This window comes from Acomys minous, assembly GCF_964271855.1.
Source record: "Acomys minous genome assembly, chromosome: 11".
NCBI lineage: Eukaryota > Metazoa > Chordata > Mammalia > Rodentia > Muridae > Acomys > Acomys minous.
The window spans coordinates 58837021-58862028 of NC_140492.1; the positions used below are offsets into that span (position 1 = coordinate 58837021).

At 48.0% G+C, this 25008-nt stretch overlaps 1 protein-coding gene across 6 annotated transcripts in view; it reads left to right on the forward strand.

Annotated features, from left to right (window-relative positions):
• RUBCN (rubicon autophagy regulator) overlaps positions 1-13557 on the forward strand; it is a 63840-nt gene extending 50283 nt beyond the window's left edge. For all 6 annotated transcript variants that reach the window (XM_084800621.1, XM_084800622.1, XM_084800623.1 and 3 more), the window contains 9 exons: positions 5619-5676; positions 6038-6170; positions 6752-6897; positions 7682-7746; positions 8322-8560; positions 9083-9144; positions 9680-9833; positions 10757-10850; positions 11061-13557. In XM_084800621.1, the coding sequence (XP_084656747.1) occupies positions 5619-5676; positions 6038-6170; positions 6752-6897; positions 7682-7746; positions 8322-8560; positions 9083-9144; positions 9680-9833; positions 10757-10850; positions 11061-11239 (1130 nt within the window). In that variant the 3' untranslated portion in view covers positions 11240-13557. The remainder of the gene's footprint in view (positions 1-5618; positions 5677-6037; positions 6171-6751; positions 6898-7681; positions 7747-8321; positions 8561-9082; positions 9145-9679; positions 9834-10756; positions 10851-11060) is intronic.
• Positions 13558-25008: the final 11451 nt, after the last annotated feature.

Consider the following 25008-nt stretch of genomic DNA (forward strand, 5'->3'; position numbering starts at 1 on the left):
GAATCTATTCACAAAATAGATGTATAATATATACATGTCCATTAACATATATTTATTTAAAAACCAGACCTGGCCAAGTGGTGGGGCATACACCTTTAATCCCAGCACTCAGGAGGCAGAGACAGGTGGATCTCTTGAGTTCAAGGCCAGCCTGGTCTACAGAGTGAGTTCCAGGACAGCCAGGGCTACACAGAGAAACCCTGTCTTGGAAAAACAAACAAACAAAACAAAAAACCCCAGATCTGTTTAAGTATACTTTACATAACAAAGTTTACCTACTACAAATGTACAACTCAGTAACATTTGATAAATTTGCTGAGTTTAGCAGCCTTTGTTATAATCTAGTTTTAGTGGGGTTTCCTCTGTCCAATCTGATCTGTGTATTTGTGCATGGTCATGAACTGTTCCCACCCCAGCCTCAGTTTACCACTAATGCATGCACTCTATAGAGGTGCCCTTTCTGGGCATTTCATATAAATGGAATCATTCAGTATGTGATGTATGATCTCTCATCCCTGATTCTGTCTCTGTCTATTTTTGGTTGTGGTATCTGGCAAATTGGTTTGATATTTGGTGTCGGCCAAATTGATTTCATAAACTTCTAATTCTAAATAGGCTTTTCATTTTGGGGTTCAAGATATGCTGTTCTAGCCGAGCCTAGTGACCCACGCCTTTGGTCCCAGCACTCAGGAGGCAGAGGCAGGAGGATCTCTGTGAGTTCAAGGCCAGCCTGGTCTACAAAGTGAGTCCAGGACAGCCAGGGCTACACAGAGTAACCCTGTCTTGAAAAAAAAAATCTATTGTTCTTATCCCCCACCCACCTTTGTCCTCTTGTGTTGTAGCTTTATCGGTTCTTTCTTCTGTAGATTTTTTTAGAGTTTCAGTCCACTGCATACATGTGTCTTCTGGGTCCAATTAGGAGACAGAAAATAGCACGACAGTTTGAATAGGGAACATTGACTGTTAAGAGTTTTACACTGTAATAGGGAGTTGAAGGCATGGAAGAGAAGTGCCTAAGGAATAAAGAGGACCTGAGAGAACGCAGGAAGGGTGGCCACAGATGGCAGCCGCTCTCCCGAGGCCTGGAAGGCAGCAGCACCAGCCCGTGTCCCCAGGTCTGAGATCCAGGCTGCCTGGCAGAGGAGCATCTGAAGCATCAAAGTGCAGAGCTGCCTTGAGTTTCGTTGTGGGCGCCTTCCATAGGGAAAGGCCATGCCAACAGCCTCCTGTGGGAAGCTACTCTCAGTGCCTTACCTCAGAACTCAGGCAGGACTAGAAGGAACAGCCAGCGGAGAAAAGCTAAGCCCCCAACACTTACTATAAAGCTCTCCAAGATGTGCTGTGGGAAATCATTTGTGAGAGCAGCTGCTAATTGCACTCTGCTGTGGCACTGCGAGGGCACACTTCGCTGGGCAGTATCAGTGCACTGAGCTGCCAGCCTAGATAGAAGCACAGCCAGCTGCAACAGGACAGCTCCTTCCTCCTCAGCATCATCTCAGTGCCTCTAGGAACAAGGCTTTACTTACACCAGCTGATCCAGGAGACATGTTTGAAGCACAGCCGACTTGGGGCTCAAAAGCACAATAAATTGAAATCTAATCTAATCCATATATAAAGAAGGGCACCCATGAACTATATTTTGTGATAAGAAAAATCTGTTTCAAGTTTGCGCTGGACAGTTTCATGTCAGTTTGATACAAGTTGGAGTTGCCTAAAAGGAGGAAACCAAAATTGAGAAAATGCCTCCCTAAGATCCAGCTGTAGGGCATTTTCTTAATTAGTTATTGATGGGGGAGGACCCAGCCCATTGAGGGTGGTTCCATCCCTGGGCTAATAGACTGGGGTTCTAGAAGAAAACAGTCTGAACAAGCCATGAGGAGCACTCCTCTGTGGTCTCTGCATCAGCTCCTGCCTCCAGGTCCCTGCCCTGATTGAGTTCCTGCCCTGGCCTCCCTCAGTGATGGACTGTTACCTGGAAGTCTACACTGAAATAAACCCTTTCCTCCCCAAATTGTCTTGGTCATGCTGTTTTGTCATAGCAGCTACCCTGACTAGGATAAAGTCCAAGATAATCAATTGTTTCTCTCCCACTCTTTTAAATAATTGTTAAAGATTTATTTATTTATTTATTTATTTATTTAATGAATATGAGTGGTCTGTCTACATCTAGAGCCTGAATGCCAGAAGAGAGCACTGAATCTGTTATAGATGGTTGTGAGCACCATGTGGTTGCTGGGGATTGAACTCAGGACCTCTGAAAGACCAGCCAGTACTCTTAATTGCTGGGCCATTTCTCCAGCCCCTTAAATAAAATTTTAACAATAATAATAGTTCACCATTTTACCATTTTCCTCTTTGAGTTAGAAACTACAGAAAACTCAGCAGCATTGGGTCCCCTGATATGTCAAAAGGTCACTTTATCTGCTAAAAGGAAAGTAAATCGAAACCATTATCAATATAGCCAGTACATTTTGAATTTAACTTCCAGAATTTCATTTACTTTGTTTAAAAAATGTGTAGATTTTGCTAAGATGCCAAAATTGTACCCACTTCTTCTCTCACCCCATAGAGGACCTTCCCCCCATGATGTGACATTGTTTTATAGTTTTGTTTTTATTTTGTGTGTGAGGACAGGCACATGCTACTGCATGCATGTGGGTGTCTGAGTGCAACCATGTGGATCCTGGGGATTGACTCAAGTCCTCATGGCTGGCAGAGGCACCTTTACCTCTAGAGCCATGCTGCCAGCTCCTGTGTTTATAACTTTCCCCAGCCAGGAGTAACAGTTGCCTTATTCTATAGAAAACACCAAAACACTTCAAATAAATAATCTTGGAAAAATGTATTTGCTTTAAATATATATTTGTTTCGTTCAAAGCATGAATAAGAGTTTCTGTAATTGTGTTAAGCTCTACTAGGAAGGTGAAGACTTCTTCTATTCTCTACAGAGCACTTTCCTCCCTAACTGTTTTAGACCTTGGTGCGGTTATATCAATGTGCTCAGCTGGTGGTCCACCCACGTCAGCTTAGTCGGCTGCTTGAACTAACTTAGGTCAGCAGGATGCCCCACAGGCTCAGTCAAGTCAGGATGTTTGATGGGTGTCAGGTGCATATCCACTTCACTATCAGTGCTGTCTCACCCTCTGCTCTGGGGATCCTTACCCCAAGCCTGTGTGGCCCTCCACACTCTTGTATTTATGGTTAGCTAAAAGGCCCCTGTCTCATACTTCCTCTGACCTTTTTGTGTATCTGTGAAAAGGAATAATAAGCAGGTTAAATCTAGCTTGATTATAGGTTCTAAAGAAAAGAGAACAAGGTGGGGGGAAAAGACTTCCTTATTTGAAGATGAAATGTTTTGCTTAAATACAGAGTTGCATCCTGAGAAATGTATCCCTAGGTGGCTTTGTATGACTCTCATAGGTCATAGAATTCACTTACACCAGCTGAGATGGCTACTGTGTCACTTGATGATAGAACCTCATGGGACCGCTGTCATATACATTGGAGCCGATGGTTTCCTTAGCAACTGTTACCAACTGCCTCTTCTGTAGTGTGTAACAGTTTCTTTTATAACCTGGCCTATGGTATGAAAATTGGTTAGCTCCTTATTCAAGGACATCTGTCTTAGATTTTCTTTCATTTTTCCCTATCACTCCCAAGCAGGATGAAATTTGCAAAAATTTTAATTGATTTTAGCCAGTTATTCATTGGCTAGAGAGCATCATAAATGTTATTTGACAAGACAAGACTAATGTTAAATCCAAGTAGCATTTATGATCCCCAAATCAGTGGTGCAGAACACAACAGTCGTGTGGCGGTGTAGTTGCTGTTGCCCAGACATTTTCACCCTCTTCTCCACCAACACAAGTGACCATAGACTAGATGACCAGCATGCTTTGGGATCTCTACGATTTGTGTGACTCAAGGTCAGACAGAAAATGTGATATAAGTGAGTATCTTTTTTTGTCAAATAAAATGGTCTTTTTGTAATTAACCAGCAGGGGGGGAAAAGGTTGCTGTTTTGTTTTTATATGCTTTAAATGCAAATGAAGGCTGGGAGATAGCTCAGTATTAGAGCTCCTTCCTGCCTATCATAGACAGGCCCTGGGCCTCATCTCCACCACTGCCCCAAATAAATAGCCCATGAAAGCAAATTGAAAGCTGCATGTAGCTTTGAGGCCATAAGTTTGTGAACAATATTATTTGAGTTATACTTGTATCCAGAACTATGTATTAGATGTTGTAAAGCTCAGTGAGTTAGACATGATCTCATTTCCTCTCAGAGATGCTCTCTAATCCAGTTGTACACACAAAAGCATCTATGTGCAGTTGATGCCTGAGACACAGTTGAGCTACTCACAGCCCAGGGCAGAGTGATGTCATATAAGCCTGGTGCTCTCCCAAGTACTCAAGACAGAGGAGATTGGGCATTGTGCAGTATTACTTAATGGATAAAGGGTCCTCTTGATGGGCATCAAAGGAAGTAAGAAATAAGATTACCAAACAGCCTTTCCATGACTTGGTTAGGTACTGACTAACTTTCTAGAATATGACTTCTGTAGTATTTGGCTCAATGAAGTCTCTGGGGGCTCAGGCCTGTCTCTAGAAATAAGCTTTTGGAGGGTTGCGCACAATGGCACATGCCTTTAATCCCAGCACTTGTGAAGCAGATGCAGGTGGATCTCTGTGAGTTCGAGGCCAGCGTGGTCTACAAAGCAAGTCCAGGACAGCCAGGGATACACAAGAAACCCTGTCTGAAAAGAATAACACCCCCCTAAAAAAAGGAAGAAAGAAAGAAAGAAATATGCTTTGGAAAGTCTCATTTTTCTGTAATTATACATGAGATTTCTATAGTAGCAGGCATGTTGGCAGTCCCTGTGGAAAGCTGGTTACCAGACTTCTCCAGGGGGTTCTCAACCCATGGAGAAGTTGTGTCCCTCCCCCAAGACAGCAGACAGGAGTAAAATTGTCCCACGAGACTTTATTCCAAAGCTAGAGAAAGCACCTAACATTCAGGGTGACAGTGAGTAGCTAGACACAGCTTCCAGCTCCACAGGCATTTAATTAAAAAAACCTCTAGCGTCTAGGTTTTGTTATCGGGTGATAATGGTTCACTAAAAGAACCAGACAGAGCCCTTACCTTGAGGTGCTGTCAGCAGCACGTGATCCTCCTGCCTCCGCCTCTCCAGTGCTGGAATTACAGGCACGAGCTACCTACCACACCAGCTTTGCGAGCATATCAGCTAAGAAAGCTTGGGAGTGGAGAATGAAGGAGAAATGCAGTGGTCATACTGTGTGCCAGCAGTGAGTGCGTCCCTTTGTGCCTGCAGATCTCCTTTTCTCACTCACTGTCTTACACCAAATCTGAGTTTGTGTTTCCCCCTCGGTTTGTAACCACTTTGGCCTTCGCAGTGCTCTGCATGGTGTCACTTGTCCAGCCCGTGACATGGATGGAAACAGGCTCTAAGTAGAGCTTCATCTGTTCAGTACCCCACACGGGGTGTAGCACCCAGCTCTAACCCTAGTGCCCGGCTGCAGCGCCCGCCCGCCTGTGAGGCACCCCTTAGCTCCTCTTCCTTCCCCACTTCCTGCTCCACCTATCTCTGGTTTCCATGCAGATGCTGACATCCGGAGGAGTACAGTATCAAACGGCAAGGCATCCTTCTCCCAGAACTTGTGAGTATCTTTTCATTCATATTAGTAACCTTGGGGTACAAGGAGAAACAAACCCAGACCGTGGCCCGTGGTTGAGAAAGGTCACACTATAAACAGGCGTAGCGTCCATTTTAATTAAAGAAAATACAGAACTCTTAACTGCAGTACCACGTACCACGTAATGCTCATAGGTGAAATGAGGACTCGTTTGTAGTCTGAGAACAATTAAGAACAGCGCATTATTTCACAGTGCATGTGTGTCTGGCAGTGAGTAAAGAAACTGGACAGACTCCGCGTGCAGTTGAGAGGTTCCGGCATGTAGTCTTGGGTCCAGTCTTCCTGGCTTTGTGCACTCACCTCACCCCGACTGTGCCCCTTGCAGCTCCCATAGCTTCCTACACTCCACATCGGCTGAGGCAGTGGCCATGGGGCTTCTGAAGCAGTTTGAAGGGATGCAGCTCCCAGCCGCCTCAGAGCTAGAGTGGCTGGTGCCAGAGCACGACGCCCCACAGAAGGTAGCTTTTTCCGTTCTTCCCTGTGAACCTTCCAGTCTTGTTTTCCTTTCTCGCATGGCCCCAGTCTAGAATGAGCCTGCATATCTTCCCTTATTTAGGAACCCACTGGTTACAAATGTGTTGAGTGACCGAGTGAATCGGCGGGTGGATGGGTGAATGCTTGCTTGCCTGGGTTTCCCTGGCTGTCGCTCCTTCACTCTCCTCTTCCACAGAAGAAAAGCACATGTTTTGTGACTAACTTTAAGACACTGTGTGGATGTGAATCACTCAAACTCTTTTGCTCTGTAGTTGAATCTTTTAAGACATGAGTGTGCTTGCATAGTAGAGGTGCTGGGAAGTGTAGGGGCAGCATCAGCAATGGCTACTAGCACCCTAAAATGCCGTTTCTCTTTGCTTCTTGGAACTCAGGATCCTTGCTTCTAGTAGCCTGGTACTTGTTTGTTTTTAAATCTGTTCGTTGAAGCCTCAGCCTGTGGTAATTCTGAATGGTTTGTCACCTGCGTCTGTTGTGTCCAGAAGGGCTGCGTATGTGTGTGCCATAGAATCTCCAGGCCAGCTCACATGCCCTTTTTCCCCTGCAGCTCCTGCCTATCCCTGACTCACTGCCCATCTCACCAGACGATGGGCAGCATGCGGACATCTACAAGCTGCGTATCCGTGTCCGTGGCAACCTGGAGTGGGCTCCACCCCGGCCTCAGATTATTTTTAATGTTCATCCAGCCCCAACGTGAGTGGCCATGCCCTTTATCAGAAGGATTTGTTCTCTCTGTACTGTAGAAGTGATCTTCTTACCTTCTCGCTCTGCCTCTGGTTGTGTTTTCCACACAGTTCTGTGTATTTAAAAGCACAGAAGGAAGACTCCCCATTTTATTTTTGTTTGTTGGTTCCTTTTTTTTTTAAAAAAAGATTTATTTATTATTATGTATACAGTGTTCTGCCTGCATATACATCCAAAGGCCAAAAGACAGCATCAGATCAACAGGCCAAAAGACGGCATCAGATCACATTATAGATGGTTGTGAGCCACCATGTGGGTGCTGGGAATTGAACTCTGGACCTCTGGAAGAGCAGCCAGTGCTCTTAACCTCTGAGCCATCTCTCCAGCCCCTGTTCTTCAGCTTTCCCCAATCACCGCTTTAAGTCAGCATTTCAGACTGTTGCCTTCCTCCCACTACTTCGTGAGCTCATGTCTTCTCTTTTTAAGATAAATGCTTTTCTCTCCCATTGTTCCCTCTCATTTATGAGTCCTCATCCCTTGCGTCTGTACAGAAAATGTGGCACACTGTTGTGGAGAATCACCACCATGCCCTGACGCAGTAAATCCTAACCTCATGGCCCCTCACTTTGCATTAGTTCTGCCAGTAGAAATGAGTTTTGTCCAACTTTACAAAGAAGCTGGTGAATTCCCAGCTCTCCCATCCTTAATGGGTGTCTTTGTCCCCTCGCCTTTTACACCTCTGAGCGCTGTGGAGCTGCCGTCTGCTAACGCCGGGTCCTTCCCCTCTCTGTAGAAGGAAGATTGCTGTGGCCAAGCAGAATCACCGTTGTGCGGGGTGTGGCATCCGGACCGACCCTGGTAAGTTCGGGTCATGACTGAGAGCTTTGCCCTCTCCCACGTTTGTCTAAAGCAACCAGAAGAGGTGATAGAGCAGACCCGGGGAAAGGAAAGAGAGGCCTGGACAGGAGGTGAGGCCTGGGCAGGAGGTGAGGCCTGGGCAGGAGGTGAGGCCTGGGCAGGAGGTGAGGCCTGGGCAGGAGGTGAGGCCTGGGCAGGAGGTGAGGCCTGGGCAGGAGGTGAGGCCTGGGCAGGAGGTGAGGCCTGGGCAGGAGGTGAGGCCTGGGCAGGAGGTGAGGCCTGGGCAGGAGGTGAGGCCTGGGCAGGAGTTGGGGGAGGAGAGTTACCTCACGGAGCAGTACACTGCAGGATCCTGTAGAAATTGGCTCATTGCGGCTAGGTTCTTGGAGACTGGGTCTCATTAGCTCTGGCAGGTTTGGATTCTTCAGCGGCCTCCAGGATGAGGTGCAGGAATAACAGATCCACTATGCGAGTTTTTTCCAGAAGTGGCCGGCCCACCCTGCCTGCCTTGTGAACGATCACCAGCTCCTGGGCACCAAAGTCCCGTCTAGCCTTTGGCCTTCTGCGTTTCCTAGATTATATCAAGCGGCTACGCTACTGTGAGTACCTGGGCAAGTACTTCTGCCAGTGCTGCCATGAGAACGCCCAGATGGCCGTCCCCAGCCGCATCCTGCGCAAGTGGGACTTCAGCAAGTACTACATCAGCAACTTTTCCAAGGACCTGCTCATCAAGATCTGGAACGACCCTCTCTTCAATGTGCAGGACATCAATAGCGCCCTCTATAGGAAGGTCAAGCTGCTCAATCAAGTCCGCGTAAGACCTCAGCGGGTCCTGTTTCTCCTCTCCTAGCTCCTGTCTCTGTTGTGCACGTCCCTTAGGTCACCACAGTGCTTGTCACAGTCACCGCTCATGTTCTCTGTGCTTTCCTGTCTTCTGGTTTCCAGTGCTGGGGATTGAGCTCTGTATTGTTACCCATAGTACTGCACGCCCTCTACCACAGGGCTGCACCTCACAGTTCCTGGCTTCCTGTCCTTCCGGACTCTCAAGCCTCAACATAGCACTTGACAGCAAAACAGTTTCTGCGCTCACTGAGAGCAGGGTTGGGAATTTGACTCCCAGAGTTCTCAGCGGCTGCCAAGTGTGTCTGAATGACACTGCTGACCTAGCAGAAGGGCCCTCCTGGGCCAAAGGTCACTCTGAAGTGCGTTGTTGAGGCTGTAGACTGAGAGGCAGGAGGGCAGCGCTCCTCCGGCTGCTCTGTGTGAGCGTCGCAGGTGCTGGCTGGCCCTTCTAACAACCGCTTCTTCTCTCCGCTTCTCCACCCAATGTCCTCAGCTGCTGCGGGTTCAGCTGTACCACATGAAGAACATGTTCAAGACATGCCGACTGGCCAAAGAGTAAGTCTCCTGTGGAGGGAGGCCAGCGTCCTCCGGCTGCCCTGTTGTCTCCAGGGGAGCATGTCCCAACAGCTGCCTCTGATTTACATACGGAGGAGTTTGCAGAGATGTCTGAAACTAGTCAATGGGAAGCCATGGCGTTCTTAGATCTGTAAAAGAACTGTCTGTCCAGGGCCAGACACCGTTCTCCAGGCTCACTGGCCAGGCCTCATAAAGCACCTGGTGCTATGGGCAGACACCGTTCTCCAGGCTCACTGGCCAGGCCTCATAAAGCACCTGGTGCTATGGGCAGACACCGTTCTCCAGGCTCACTGGCCAGGCCTCATAAAACACATGGTGCTATGGGCAGACACCGTTCTCCAGGCTCACTGGCCAGGCCTCATAAAGCACTTGGTGCTACAGGCAGCTGGGGTAGCCTAGAATACACGGCTGCCTGAACGTCACGTGCCCCGTCAGCCTCTCTCCAGCTGAGCTGGGATTCTTGTACATCATGTGCCGTATTAAGTGTTTATTTCCTCTCCCCCACTTCCTGTAGGCTTTTGGATTCCTTTGACATAGTTCCAGGCCACCTGACAGAGGATCTCCACCTGTACTCACTGAGCGACCTGACCGCAACCAAGAAAGGGGAACTGGGGCCGCGGCTGGCTGAGCTCACCAGAGCAGGAGCTGCCCACGTGGAGAGGTGCATGGTGAGGAGGCCGAGCTCCACCTGCAGCCTAGCCCTCGCCTGGCACTGTGGAGCCGTGGGGCAGGCTTCCTGTCATTTAGCGCCAGTTGACACTGAGAGAAAGCAGAAGGCTTCTCTAGGTTAGAGAAGGAAGCCCTGGGGAGCTGGGCCAGGACTGTGAGTTCAGAGTCTGGGCTATAGATCAAGACCTCATCTTGAGAAAAGAGAAGGAATTGGGACAGGAGTTGATTCAGGGTTGGCCGTGGGCTAGACTGAGCAGCCTCCACTGAAGACCCGCCTCGCTCAGGGAGGACCTTTGGTCAGACTGCAGAGGCTCTTACTTTCGATCACAGTTTCAAGAAGTTTGCTCTCCCTGTAAGCCTGTTTTTTCTTTTTCTGGAATGAAGGTGATTGTTGGATGAACTGTCCTTTCCTCTTGAGCATTTGAGGGCTGATAAAATAGCTGATTTGATAGCATTTCTACAATTCTATTTACAAGAGTAACTCGATGGGTTTAACACACTAGAAATCCAGAAATGACACTTTTAGACCTGCCCATCTCGGCTGCCCAGTTTGTGACCCTGTGACAGGGTGAGGGCCATTTGGGGTGAGATGGAGTGGACAGTGTAATCTGACTAGAGGGTATTGTTTTGGGGACACACCCTTTCATCTTAATAGTAGTGATACCTGTTTCAAGGTAAAATAGATACCAGGACTGGATTATGGATTTGAGGACCCTCTTCTCACTACCATACCCTCCCCCTTTCCTTTTCACTGAGGGCTGATCCAACGGCCTGTGTCTCTTGTCCTTACCTTCAGTTTTGTGTGGTGGTACCCAGCCCTGGTTTGGGTCCCACGCTCATGAGTCCAGGTCTAGGCTCTACACCATGGACAGTGGACCCCTTCCGGGCTAGTCCCTCACTTTGCTGCCATCCCTCTCCACAGCTGTGCCAAGCCAAGGGCTTCATCTGTGAGTTCTGCCAGAATGAGGATGACGTCATCTTTCCCTTTGAGCTACATAAGTGCCGAACCTGCGAAGGTGAGGATGGGTGCTAGAACATTGAGCCAAGCAAGGCTGGGCACACGGTGAACGTATGACCCGAGAACCCTCTGTGAGCGAGAGTGTGGCGTGAGTGAACAGCCCTACCACACTCTGCCACTGTCAGGGAGTGGCGGCTGTAGTGATGGTTTGCTTCCAGCCTGGAATATTACAAATGGTTTTCTCCTCCCTCTTTTCCAACCTGACTAGAATGTAAAGCGTGTTACCACAAAGCTTGCTTCAAGTCTGGACGCTGCCCCCGGTGTGAGCGGCTACAGGCCCGGCGGGAGTTGTTAGCCAAGCAGAGTCTGGAGTCCTACCTGTCTGACTATGAGGAGGAGCCCACGGAAGCCTTGGCTCTAGAGGCCACCGTCCTGGAGACCACCTGAGGGACGCACCTAAGCCCTTTGTCTAAGGGCCTGGCGAGGGCAGATATAGAACTGAGCCACGCCTTCAAGGAAGGCGAGGTCTTTTCAAATATATATATTGTCATTTTTTATGACTTGACTGCTGTCCAGGTGATGGGTCCAGTCTATTGTGACAGACACCTGAGGGCTTCAGGTATTTTCACCAGTCCTGACACTCGGAGTGGACAGCAAGAGCCAGTTCTCCTGACCCGCTTGGCCTGTTCCACTAGCACCAGATCTGGCTACAGCTGCAGCTCAAGGAACATTCCAGTTCTCTACTCAGTTCCTCAGCCTCTGAGCCAGGCCTTTCTCAGCCAATGATCTCCTTTGCTGCTGAAACTGGAGAATGGTATTTTCTCTGTCCAGTCCTGACCAAGACTAAGACTGTGCCATGAGGCACAGAAGACAAAGGGGCTACATGGGGGGCATTCTGTCTGACTCGTACGTAAGTATTTGTGGGGTGGAGGGGGAAGGCAGGTAGGAACAAAATCATCATTGTCCCAGAATCCTCAGTGACCTCAAAGATGCAACCATAACTTCCCTGTTTCAAATATTCCAGGCCTAGGTGGGCACAAGTTGGTTGTGTACTCTGGTGGTCTTGAAGCAAAGAATAGAAGTGAGTCTTAGGCCAGGCCCATTTGTAGCCAGCACCACAAGCAGAAGTGAGACTGCAGCTGGTGCTTCAGGAGCATGTATTCAGAGGAGTCCATGGCCTCCTGGGGTGTTGAGTCTCTCAGTTAACCAGCTTGAGTGCAGGTGTGCTCCAAGCTCAGGCAAATCCCTGATGCCCGTGTAAGGCGAGGAGAGAGACCCCACCTACCATCGCAGTCACCACTCCCTTTCTGCTCTGTACAACCATGTGACCATTGTGGTTCTAACCTCAGGTAGGACCCGACTCCATTCTCCGTCCCCTGCCCTTGGCAGAGCTGGGGCCCTTCCTGTTGGCTGCTCTCTTGCCTTAGTTTCTTTTCTCAGAGTTGGGAGAAGCCGTCCCACTTAGCAGCACTAGAGAACTTGACAGTTTGTGAATGTTTCTGTTTGCTCAGAATAACAGGCGCCTTTATGCCATTTATGCACTTAACCTCCTCAGCCTCGGTAACATACTGAACCATCCACTTCATGTTACTAATCTTAATAGCCTCTTCCCCGTCACCTAATGTGCATTTCTGCGCTTAAGTTTCCTGACTAGGCTGGACATGTCTGTGGTGGTGTTTGAACCGCTGCAGCGGCTAACCTCTGTGCAAACACTGGTCAGGGTGCCTCTCAGAGCCTGGCAGTTCTGTGAACTAACATCCTCAGTGCTTTTGTCCCGGAGCTGACTTCTGTGTCTTCCTGTGCTTGGTTGCTAGTAAAGTCATTGGTCCAGGCTGTGCCCCAAGAAGTCAGACAAAGTTGCACTTGGTTGATGGAAGATGACAGGGAACTGAGCTGGGGGGGACATTGATGTGACAGCCAAGCCGAGCTCTAGTAGAGCAAGAGGAACGTGTCGCCTACAGTGTAGTTCCTCCACCTCACCCTTGGGAGCTGACAACTGTATGGTGGGATGACCAGGCCCATTCTCAGTCAGCAGTGAGGCCAGGGCCCATTGTGAAGAGCTGGTTAAAAATCCCTTCTAACTCAGTTGTTACCAAGTCAGACCTCGGATTCAGAGCCTGACTCCACTTCCAGTTCGTGGCTGACTTCCCGTCCAGCTGTTAACCCCATGTCACCACACTGGAGGAGAGACTGCTGCCGCCCATGCTCCCTGTCAACACAAACTCAAGCTGACCTCAGCAGCCTCACTGGCTGTTTCCCTGCCTCCCCCACCCCATCCCTTTAGATCCCATATCTTTTAGTGCTCCTGAATCTGTGCTGTCATTCCTGACCAAATGTCCACGTGTTTATTTATTTGGGACTAGGGGATGGGGCAGAGGAGGCGTTGTGAAAGCACTTTGCCACTTAACAGTATCTGAGACTCCCCTGCCGCGTGGGAAGAGGCTTCCAGTGCACCACGGAGAATTTCCCGGTGGGTGAGGTAAGAGGGGAGCATCCGCTCTATACAGAGGGAGACCAGCTCCAGGACCCTCAGAGCTTGTCTCCCTGGACAGGTTCTCCGTGGAAGACAAGTGCTCTGCACCGGGGAGGCTCTTCCTCTGCCGAGCTGAGAGGAGTGTTTGCTGAACTAACAGAAAAGGAGCAAGAGTCTAAATAAAAATGTTCTGTTTATATACAACCTGTGTTCTGAACTGGATTTTCACCCTCTGTAATTTGTGCACATCCTAACAGTTCACGGTCATCCTTAATAAACTAAGAAAATTAAATCTCGACTTTTATTTACCTGCCTTAATGACTATGGAATGGTATTGTGTATCTACTAAAAAGCAACCACGTCTGAAAATTACCTGTGTGATTTTGGTGGCGTCTTTTCCACATGACTGTTTTTGTTAGTTGTTTTATTATTATTATTGTTGGCCTCACACTTGGAATCCTCCTCCCTCTGACCCCCCACATGCTGGGATGATAGGGTCACACACCACCATACACCATATACATGGCTTTTTAAAAATCTCATTATCTTCCACTACTGTCTAAAACCAACACTCATCTCTACCAAGCTAACCATTAGTGACTCAGATTTGACTCCCTCCGAGTCAGGTCATGCGTCTGCCCAGTCACGCTTTGTCTCCTTCCCACTACCTGTCATCAAGTTCTTTGATTGCCTTTTCCTTTTTTCTTTTCTTTTTTTTTATTTTTATTTTTTATTTTTTCAAGACAGGATTTCTCTGTGTAGCCTTGGCTGTCCTGGACTCACTTTGTAGACCAGGCTGGCCTTAAAGTCACAGCAATCCGCCTGCCTCCCAACTGCTGAAATTACATATGTATGCGACCACACTGGCAGATAGTGGGGTTTTTTTCTTTCTTTCTTTTTTATGTATCCCATTCCTTTTTTTGTTGTTGTTGTTGTTGTTGTTGTTGTTGTTTTGTTGCTTTTTGAGACAGAGTCTCTGTGTAGCCTTGGCTGTTCTGGACTTGCTTTGTAGACCAGGCTGGCCTCAAACTCACAGTGATCTGCCTGCCTCTGCCTCTCAAGTGCTGGGATTAAAGGCGTGCGCCACCACGCCTGGCCCTGTTCCATTTCTTCCACTCCCACATGAATGCAGGCTTTTCTCTCAGTTGTTTGGAGTCATGTCAGTTTCTTCCTGTTCATGCACTTTCATAAAATACTCAGGTACCCACTATATACCCATTTCTGTGGTAGTCTGGGGCTATAGCAGAGAGCCAAGTGCAGACAGGTCCTACCCACAAGGAAATGAAATACTTGTGTGGTAGACAGACATTGCACAAAGTCACCAGAGTGAATGCGTATAGTCAGCCATCTGTGCCTACAGGTCTTGGTTAAATAGCTGGGCAAAGTAACATATAGCTATAATCCTAGCATTTGGAGGCTCAAAAAGCCAACATATTTAGAAAAAAAATACAATAAGAGCTACCAAAAAATTGAGAACACACTCTAGTAGCTATTTCCATTATATTCGATATTGTGAGTTATATGGAGATCATTTTAAATATGCAAGCGACAGGAATAGATTACATGTAAATATTAAGCTATTTTATATTAAAGATTTGAGCACTGGTGGGTCTTGGGAACCCTAGAACCAGTCCCCTACAGATAAGTGACAGCTAACCATTAATCTCGTTAATGGCTACAAAGGAAAAGAGCAAATGCTGTTTCAGCAAAACTAGGATACATACTTGGGACAGGAGAAAGAAGAAGCCCTTGAGAGTGATTCTGCAGCTTCCCTGAGGATCTGACCAGAGGAACTGGGCAGGAAAGGGCTTACTGATTCAGATTTGTTTATGTTGTGTAGCCCACACTGGCTTCAAAATTATTCTGCCACAGCCACCATAGTGCTGTGGGTTACAAATGTGCACCGTCACAGCCAATTACAATTTTAAATTCAAGAAAATTGTGAGGCCGGGCGTAGTGGCGTACGCCTATAATCCCAGCACTCGAGAGGCAGAGGCAGATGGATCTCTGTGAGTTTGAGGCCAGCCTGGTCTACAAAGAGAGTATAGACCAACCAAGGATACACAGAGAAACCCTGTCTGAAGAACCCCCACTCAAAAAAAAAAAAAAGAATAGAAAAGGTGTGTGAGTGTGGACGCAGGCTTATGTGTGTGCAGCTAGCACTTGCATCCTCCCTTTGTTGAGGGGCGGGGTCTCTGATGTGTCTGTTGTGTTGCATACCTCAGGCTAGATAGCCCTCAGGCTTCTGGGTAATTTTCCTGTCTCTGCCTCCTGTCTTGGTGTAGGAGCGCTGGGCTACAGATGATGCACATCACCATATCTATCCAGCGTTGTAACGGGTTCTGGGGATCAAATGAGTCTGAGACGTGGTCTCTAAGGACTGTACTTGGGCCATCAGGCTTTCGTAGCTATTACTATTGCTTGCTGGGTAATCTTCCGATAATGCGCCGCCCCCCCTGCAAAGACAGGTCTCACATCACCCAGGCTGATCTCTAACTTGCTACATAGCTGAGAATGGCTGAACTGATCCATTTGCCTCTGCCTGTTCCAAGTGCCGGAATTACCGGAGTATGCCTCTAGGTTTTATATTGCGAGTTGGTGTCATGGACCAAATGTTTACATTATCCTAAACTTCCTATTAAAGGCTTTGTCCCAATGCAATCTTCAGATGGGGCCTTTGGGCGGCAAATGGGGGTCATTATAGAGTCAAGCCCCGTGATGCCAGAAAGCTGAGCAGTTCTTGGCATCATGTCAGGGTGCAGCATAAAGACAACTGTAAACCACAAAGTGTTTATCATCACCGAGATCCCATCCCTGCCGGCATCCTGGTCTCAGAGTTCCACCTCCAGAGCTTTGACAGAACTCTCCATCACATGAGCCACTACATGGCACTTTTTAAAACAGCAGCTCAAGTTAGCCAATGGGAAAGCTGCTGAGGAGTTTTATTCAGCGAGGTTGAGTGGCTGCTCAGGATGCCATCATCCTCTGCAAGAGCTATGCAATGCTCTCCTGGGGAGGTGGCCAGAGTAAAGGTCAGAAGAGGTTATGCTGAACTGGACCAGTGTATTGTCCCTGTCGCCTCACCACCTAGGATCTTTAAGAAGATAAAGCCTGTCTGTTCTGCTCAGTTCTGTCTCCGCGGGTTTAAGCTAAGAACAGAACGTTGAGGGCAGCACATTTCAAAAGACAGGGTGATTTACAGACTCTCAGGAAGGGCAGGGACCCAAGTACCCCAAGACTCATAATTTGCAGACTTTCTCTTGAGCCTTCTGCCAGCAAAGCAGGCCACATGGAAACAGCTGAGCTGAAGACTGCCCCCGAGTAACGAGACACCCCAAAGAAAGGAAAGAACCGAACAGCCGTCCACTGTGGCATTGAGCACACCATGTGTGCATTCCTGTGGCCTCCAGCGGGTGTAGGCACACTGTATCCCTAATGGCAGAGAGAGAGGCTAAGAGCCAGCCTGCTTCCCTTCTCGTTTGAACTTTTGCTTTAGAATACACATGAATGGTCACCACCCTTCTGCCCTGCTCCACTGCAGTCCCTGCCGTCCCTTCTGCCCAGGACATCAAACTACTTATGCTTTGCCCACCTCATGAGCTTGAAGTTCTTGGCAGCAAAGATGAGGGTGGTGAGGGTGGAAACAATCTACCCAGCACTACTCCAGGAGAACTCTAGGCTGTGCTGAGCAGGTCTACCCTGCCCAGTTAAGCCAAAAGAAACCATGTTGATGTCTTCCAAGCAAAAAGGAGGCCCAGGCAGACACAGCTGCTATTGATTTTTCCGGCTGTCTCCTTTCCCCATGTGGTTACTGGGGTCCTACACTCAGGGGGCTTGACTAGTTTCCTCCTAACTGTGTAGCTTTGCAGTTATTTTGTTGTTGTTTGTGTGAGACAGGGTTTCTCTGTGTAACCTTGCGTGTCCTGGACTCACTCTGTAGACCAGGCTGGCCTTGAACTCACAGAGATCCACCTGCCTCTGCCTCCAGAGTGCTGAGATTAAAGGCGTGCACCACTGCACCCAGCTGCAATTAATTACTAATTTACAGCTCAAAATTATAAATCTATCATTCTACTAAAACTGTACTTATTTTTATGTACTTTCCTTCTTTTATGTATCTTCTTATCCTTAGCTTAAATTTTTTTTTAACTTTTTATTTTTTTATTTTTTTTTTTTGAGACAAGGTTTCTCTGTGTAAGGCTGTCCTGGAACTCACTTTGTAGACCAGGCTGGCCTCGAACTCATATAGATCCTCCTACCTCTGCCTCCTGAGTGCTGGGATTACAGGTGTGCACCACCATACCCGGGCTCCTCAGCATATTTTTACATGATTTTAATTGTGGCATAAATATAATCATTGAGGGTAAGTAAGGCAGTGGCGGGTGAACAGGGTTTGCTGACCCTTTAGTACATACAGTTCTTCATGCTGTGGGGACCCCCAACCATGAATTATCTTCACTGCCACTTCATGATGTAATTTTGCTACTGTTATAAATCATAATGTAAATATTAGTTTTCCAATGGTCTTAGGTGACCCCCATGAAAGGATTGCTCAAACCCCAAAGAGGTCATTACCCACAGGTTGAGAACCACTGCTCTAGAGACTAAGTGGGCTTTGGGTTAAGGGAAGAAGTTGGGGTTAATGATATAGCTCAGAGAATATAGCACTTGCCTTTTTTAAATCCTGATAACCTTAGTTCAGGGCAGAGAAGCCCAGCTCACACGGGGAGAGGTGAGAGAACCCTGACTCACACTGGGAGAGGGCAAATGCAAAGACGGTATCTGAAATGAGCCCCAAATTATGAAAATACTGAGTTTTCTCATTCAATGTAAAATGATCCAAGCCATGAGTATGTGATCCCTCTCATGGATGTGTTTTTAGCTGAGGGCGTGGCTGCAGTCCTTGCCCTTTAGAGCTTTGCTGTTTAGTGATTAAGACAGGAACACATAAGTAAAAGTATGAGTCATGGAGTGATGTCTGTGTCCCAGGCACTACTCTGGATACTTTATATATGCATGACTCATTAACCCTCTCAAATCCTCCTTGATAGCATTGCCATTTCCACTGTAACCAAGTAACAGCAGCAAAGAGAGCTTCAGGACCGTGCTTACTGCACCCCAGCAGTGGAGATTCTCCAGAGCAGAAGTGATGGGGGTGAATAGCCGTTAAAGTTAAAGGGCTCGCTAGGTTGTCTCACATGGTTTGGGCTGGGTAGGCAAACGATGGCTGCCTTCGTACAGGAGAGGCCGAGAACCGAGGAGCTGCCAAGCACACAGGGCTGACTGCCTCAGTGGTTCCAGTGTGCTACTGAAGGCCTGGAGAGTTCCTGGAGTGTTGTTGGTCTTCAGTCCGCAATGGAGTTCTGAAGAGGCTGGGCTCTGGTAGCGAAGGAGTGCGGTAACAGCAGAAGAAGCCGTGACAGCGGCAACAGGTGTCTGAGGTCACCGGCGAGACACAAAAGCGAAGCGTTTTCTTTCCTTGGATCCCCCCACTTTCCTGGGCCGCCACTGGAGCGTATCCCCATTTTAAATAACGGTATCAAGAAAGCCCCTTACAAGTATGCCCAGCAGCTTATGTCTTAGTCGCTTCTGGTTCTAGTCAAGTTGACAGCTACAAGAGTGCACCCCTTGCCAACCTTGCCAACTTGGCACCCAATAACACCTCCTGACGTCATGCTTAATTTCCAAATGGAAACAGCAGCAGAGTCACAGTGCCCCTGAAATGACGTAACTATTCCACATACAACCACAAACACATGATCGGCCCCCTTCAGAATGGGTGGTAAAGCCCCTCAAGAAATGCTTGATCTTAGTGTCCCAGACCTTAGGTAAAATATAAGTTTACAACACTTAGCTACAGATACTATTTTAATTGTTGTTACATCACATGATAGCTACAGGAAAGATAACACAAGTATCTGCTTAATATGTGTACATATATGAACAAGCGTATTGTTAACAAAATAGGACAGAAAGGCTAATGTCAATTACAACCCTCATTTTCTTTGGAACTGGTCACATGGCGTTAGCTGGTGTTTAATGAATACCTTTTCCTACTACCCATTCTGTATTTCTCCCACCCTCAGCAAGCATCTCAGTGGGTCTTGGTTCTTGACCTGGAGGGGTGAGACCTGTACTTTCATTTGTAAAGGGCCTGAGCCATTTACCATCCTGACTGTGAAGTGAGTTCTTTGGTCAGAAGCAATGCTGTGTGAATACCACGAGAGTGCACAAGGCATTCTGTAAACCCGCGGACAGTGCTTAGCATAGAAGCATTACATGCAGGAAAGGCAAATCCATCGCCAGAACAAGTCTGCATTCCAGTAAGGACAAAGTGCTGTTCTTTCCATGACAGAAGTGGTCCAGCATAGTCAATCCCTTACCAGCTCACTGGATGGTCGCCCTGAAGAATGGCACCATATCAGAGGCTCGGGGTCAGTCTTTGCTGCTGGCCAATTTGGCACTCAGCAGCAGCGATAGGCAGGTCAGTCTTGGTGAGAGAAAGTTATGGAGACGATGCCTGTCTGTCTGTCCACATCTGTCATCGTATCTATTTTGATGATGCATAGGCCCAGCGGACAATGACAGGGATGGCCAGGGAAAGAAGATGATTACTGTCAATAGAGGACTCAGCCCAGCTACTTGATTACTGAACTCACCATCTAATGGGAATTCACGTGGGACACAAGTATCTTCATCTCCTTCGCACATCTGTAGAGAGCTATCCACACTCCTCCCAAAACTCAGCCCCAAAGAACCATGTGGTACCAACTTTCTCCATTGAGTGCCTTTTCCTGTTGCTGTGATTAAAATACTCTGACAAAAGCAACTTAGGGGGAGAGGGTTTTATTTCAGCTCATGGTTAAAGGTACAGTCAACCACAGCAAGGAAGTCAAGACCGCAGGAGCTTGAAGCAGCTGGGGACGTCACGTGCCTTGAACTCATAACCCGAGATCGCAGACGAGCGTGACCTAACCTAAACAGAAGCCGATGCCTTGTCTCCAATTCTTTTTCTTCCTACAGCTCCTATAGCACATGTAAGAAGGCCTGTGTTCATCTATATCAACCTCTCCAAAGCTTGGGGGACATCATGGGGCAGAGGCGTGTTATCATGTGTCTGGCTGGCAGCCATGACATGGCCTTGTTCTTTTGTGATCACCTGCTCAAGAGCATTCCGTAGTGGAAGGAGGAAGGGTTGGTTCGTGAAGCCTCTCTCCTCCATGAGAAGTTATTATTGTTATTATTATTGTTGTTGTTTTTGTTGTTTGGATTTTCAAAACAGGGTTTCTCTGTGTAGCCCTGGCAGTCCTAGACTCACTCTGTAGACCAGGCTGGCCTTGAACTCACAGCGGTCCTCCTGCTGGGATTAAAGGTGTGCGCCACCATGCCCAGCAAGAAATGATTAATCATCTAATAAAATAAATCAATAAATAAAGGCCCATTCTCATGTCTCTCGCCATCTTTTGTTGTTGTTTTTTCATTTTGTTTTTTGAGACAGGGTTTCCCTGTGTAGCCTTGGCTGTCCTGGACTTGCTTTATAAACCAGGCTGGCCTCGAACTCACAGCGATCTGCCTGCCTCTGCCTCCCGAGTGCTGGGATTAAAGGCGTGCACCACCACGGCCCATTAGGATTTTCAATGGTTGGTCATTTTACTATAATTGGGTCTTTGATTCCCAACCCTCACCCCGAGTTCATGGGAAACCTCTAAAGAGGCACTTGAGCTAAATTTTTACAGGGTTTAGAAGATAAATGAGAAAAAAGAAAAGAGGGGGCCTGTGTGCTCCAGAAAAGGCTTGTCTTGGAGCAATAAAAACCCAGGAAAGACCCAGGAGGCACAAGTCCACAGGCTTTGCCAATTGCAGGGGTGGTGGGGGGGGTTGGGTGGGTGCAGAATAGGGGTGGGGGCACAAGAATAGCGGAGAGGAGGTAGGGAAGCCACAGAGGTTTCAAAAGTAGGGGGGATACACATTGAGTTCTTGAGTTTTGGAGTGCCTGCCCCTCGCAAACAGTCGCTCCCTTGTCACACTTCTGAGGGGATGGCTGCTCTGTAGAGTTGAGTGCTGGGGTCACGTTCCTAGGCTCACCTGCAGCTGGACTGAAAGCACAAGCACGCTTCCCCCTCCCCCAAGACCCAGCCCTATCCCCCACCCCTCCCCCTCCCGCCTGCTCTGTCTCTTGAGGCTTAACTGCTTAGCAGAGCCTCCTTTTTATAGACCAAGCTCACCCTAAAGTTATCCAGGAATGCACAGGCCCCCCTTCCCAGGCACTCCCTCTACTCAAGTTACCAGAGGTCGCAGTTATGGGAGGCCACAGGGCTAGGGTGCTTGCTCCTTATTCTGACCGGGTAAGTCACTTTAAGCAAAAAAAAGAAACTTTGTATTTTCTTCAGATATAAAAAGCCCACCCTCCAGAATGTACACTTTCCAAAGTGTTGTGCATCAGAGGCACCTGCCCAACTCCTTAAAAAGCCATGTAAAACTTGTCCCTTGTTGCAAAGGGTCAGCTGGGGCAGGGGGATGGGGGGTAGGGGGTGGGAGCAAAGCCTGCCACTTCCAACAGCCAGCTTGGTCTCCATTTTTAATTTTTTTTTCATTTTGGGGAGGGGGCATGCCACGGTGCATATGCGAAGCTCAGAGGACAACCTGCTTCTGCTTCCCCCTTGTGGAGCCCAGGATTATCATTATTATTATTTATTTATCATGTATATATTTATTTATTTATTTATCCATTCATTCATTCATTTATTGGTTTTTCGAGACAGGGTTTCTCTGTGTAGCCTTGGCTATCCTAGACTCACTTTGTAGATCAGGCTGGCCTCGAACTCACAGCGATCTGCCTGCTTCTGCCTCCTGAGTGCTGGGATTAAAGGTGTGTGCCACCACGCCTAGTGGAGGCCCAGGATTATTAACAAAGCTCTGTCTCTCACCCAGCCTCTGGAGTCCTCAGTGAGATGGGGTGGCTGGTACCATTTCTTCCCAGCAGTGTTTTCTACATGCCCACAGCCAGGGGGCGCCCACCCCTCAAGGCGGTGACTGGCTATTCTTTCTTTCTTTCTTCCTTCCTTCCTTTCTTCCTTCCTTCCTTCCTTTCTATCTATCTTTCTAATCACTTTGCAGCCTGATCCCAGCGCCCTCCCTCCTCTCCTCAGTCCTGCCTTCACGCCCCTCTCCCCCTCTCCCCCTCTCACCTCTCCTCAGAGAAGTGGGAGGTTCCCCACAGGTACCAACCCACCCTGGCATCTCAAGCATCAGGAAGGACTAAGCACAACTGAGACTTGACAAGGCAGCCCAGCTACGAGAAGGAGGTCCAAAGGCAGGCAACAGAGTCAGAGACAGCCCTCCTGACTTTCTACTCAGCAGAAGGCGTGGTGACACACGTCTTTAACCCCAGCACTCGGGAGGCAGAGGCTGGTAGCTCTCTGTGAGTTCAAGGCCAGCCTGGTCTACAGAGCGAGTCCAGGACAGCCAAGGCTTCACAGAAAAACCATGTCTCAACAAACAAAACAAAACAAAACAAAACAAATCAAGGCTCTGGGCCAGAGAGATAGCTCAGTAGTTAAGAGCATTCACTGTTCTTCAGAGTCCCTGGGTTTGGTTTCCAACACACACAGGCAGGCAGGCAGACAGACAGACAGACAGACAGACAGACAGACACACACACACACACACACACACACACACACACACACACACAGAGAGAAAGAGCTCAAAATTGCTTCCGACTCCAGTTCTGGGGATCTAATTCTCTCTTCTGGCCTCCATAGGTTCTGCGTGTATGTAGCACACATACATATGTTCAGGCACCAAACATGTACAAATAAAAAAACCCTGAATAAATAATCTTTAAAAAAAAAAAACAGTCTCTCTTCAGGCTATTTCCTTCCTAGCTATTTCCTCTTTACGGCCAAATTCCTCCAAAACAATGACCGTATTTTCTGCCAGCTTCTGAACAACCACTATTCGCAATTAAGCCAAATTCCACTTCCTTCCTACTCCCACTTCACTGGAAATACCTCAACCCAGGGTCCCTGTGCCATCCGGAGGGGATACCCGAGGGAACTCTTCCCAGTGTGGACCTTCCTTAAGGCCTCTGCAGTGTTTGAAGTCAGCAAAGGCTGCTAGAGAGACACTGTCCCCTCCTGGGCTGGTGGCGCCATCTGCTGGTATTCCTGGTGCTATACTCGGCTTGCTTTCTCTCCCTCGCCTCGCCTCCTGGGGCTCTTCAGGTCCTCTCAAGGGTGGTGTCCCTGCCAATGGGTGTAGAGATAGCCAGGCCATCTAGACAAACAGCAACCCCTAAGTCTTTGCTTCTACTGTGTGGAAACCCCACACAGTTGAAGCCAGCATGATGACGCCAATAGACCTCTGGGAGAAGCAAACAAACAAACAAACAAAAAATCCCTCCTAGCCAGGGGACAGCGGCCCACACCTTTAATCCCAGCACTCAGGAGGTGGAGTCAGGTGAGTTTGAGGCCAGCCTGGTCTGCAGAGTTCTAGGGCAACCAGGGCCACACAGAGAAAGCCTGTCTCAAAGAAAAACAAAAACAAAAATCCTTTCCATGCAAATCTCCACAAACCAAGGCTCGGAGAAGTCTAGTGTTGACTAGTTCCTCTGGATGAAGAGCTAGCTCACTGAAACGTGAATGCTATGCTTGCGGCTGACATCCCTGAGCCGCATGCTTTCTCCCTAACATCGGCACTAAGGGAAGGACGTCCACTCTCAACACGCTAAGCCAACACAGCGATACAAGTTCTAGCCACTCTATAAGGCAGGAAAAGGAAATAAGATGGATCTCTGTTTGCAGATGGCATGATTATGCAGAAAATCCCAAGGAACTTGTTCCAAAACAAAAAACAAACAAAAAACCCAAATAAATCTAGAATAATGGAGCGAGGCCTGCTGACACATGGTGTATGACTTCTGACCGCTGGGGCCGTGAGAGGATAAATCTCTTCTATATTATTATTTAGGTAGTTTAGAGAACAGGTCTCGCTAAATCAAAGCAGTCTTGGCTGCTGGCTCCCTGAGAGCCACTATTCCATCCCAGCCTCGGTACCTTTAAAGATTATTACTATACCATTTTTGCTTTCATCTACACATTGCAGGAACCCCAACAAGATGCCAGCCAGACAAACGGAGTTCGTTTCCCTAACACTTCAAGATCTCAGGGGAAACACAGCAGTTGAAGGCTCTGGTTCGGCTGCATAGTGATGCCTTTGGGGCCCGCCCCTTCCATCTCGCTGCCCTCTCAGCTCAGCATGCTGCCGTCTTCTTTATCCCTGTGCCTTTGCCTTGTGACCCTGGGCATGAAGATCTAATAAAGACAGGAAGGGGTGAGTGAGAATGCTCACAGGGTAAAGTGCGAGCTTGATCCTCAGAAACCCATGATGGGGGCTGGAGAGATGGCTCAGAGGTTAAGGGCACTGACTGCTCTTCCAGAGGTCATGAGTTCAATTCCCAGCAACCACATGGTGGCTCACAACCATCTCTAATGTGATCTGGTGCCCTCTTCTGGCCTGCAGGTATACGTGCAAGCAGAGTGCTGTATACATAATAAATAAATTAAAAAAAAAAAAAGAAACCCATGATGGAAGGAGAGAACTGATTCTCAAAACTGGTCTTTTGACTTCCAAATAAATGCATATGGTGGCGTGCATGTGTGTATGCACATATGAAATACATAACAACTAAAATTAAAATTTAAAAAGCATAAATGAAAATGCTAAAGACACAAAGAGGAGA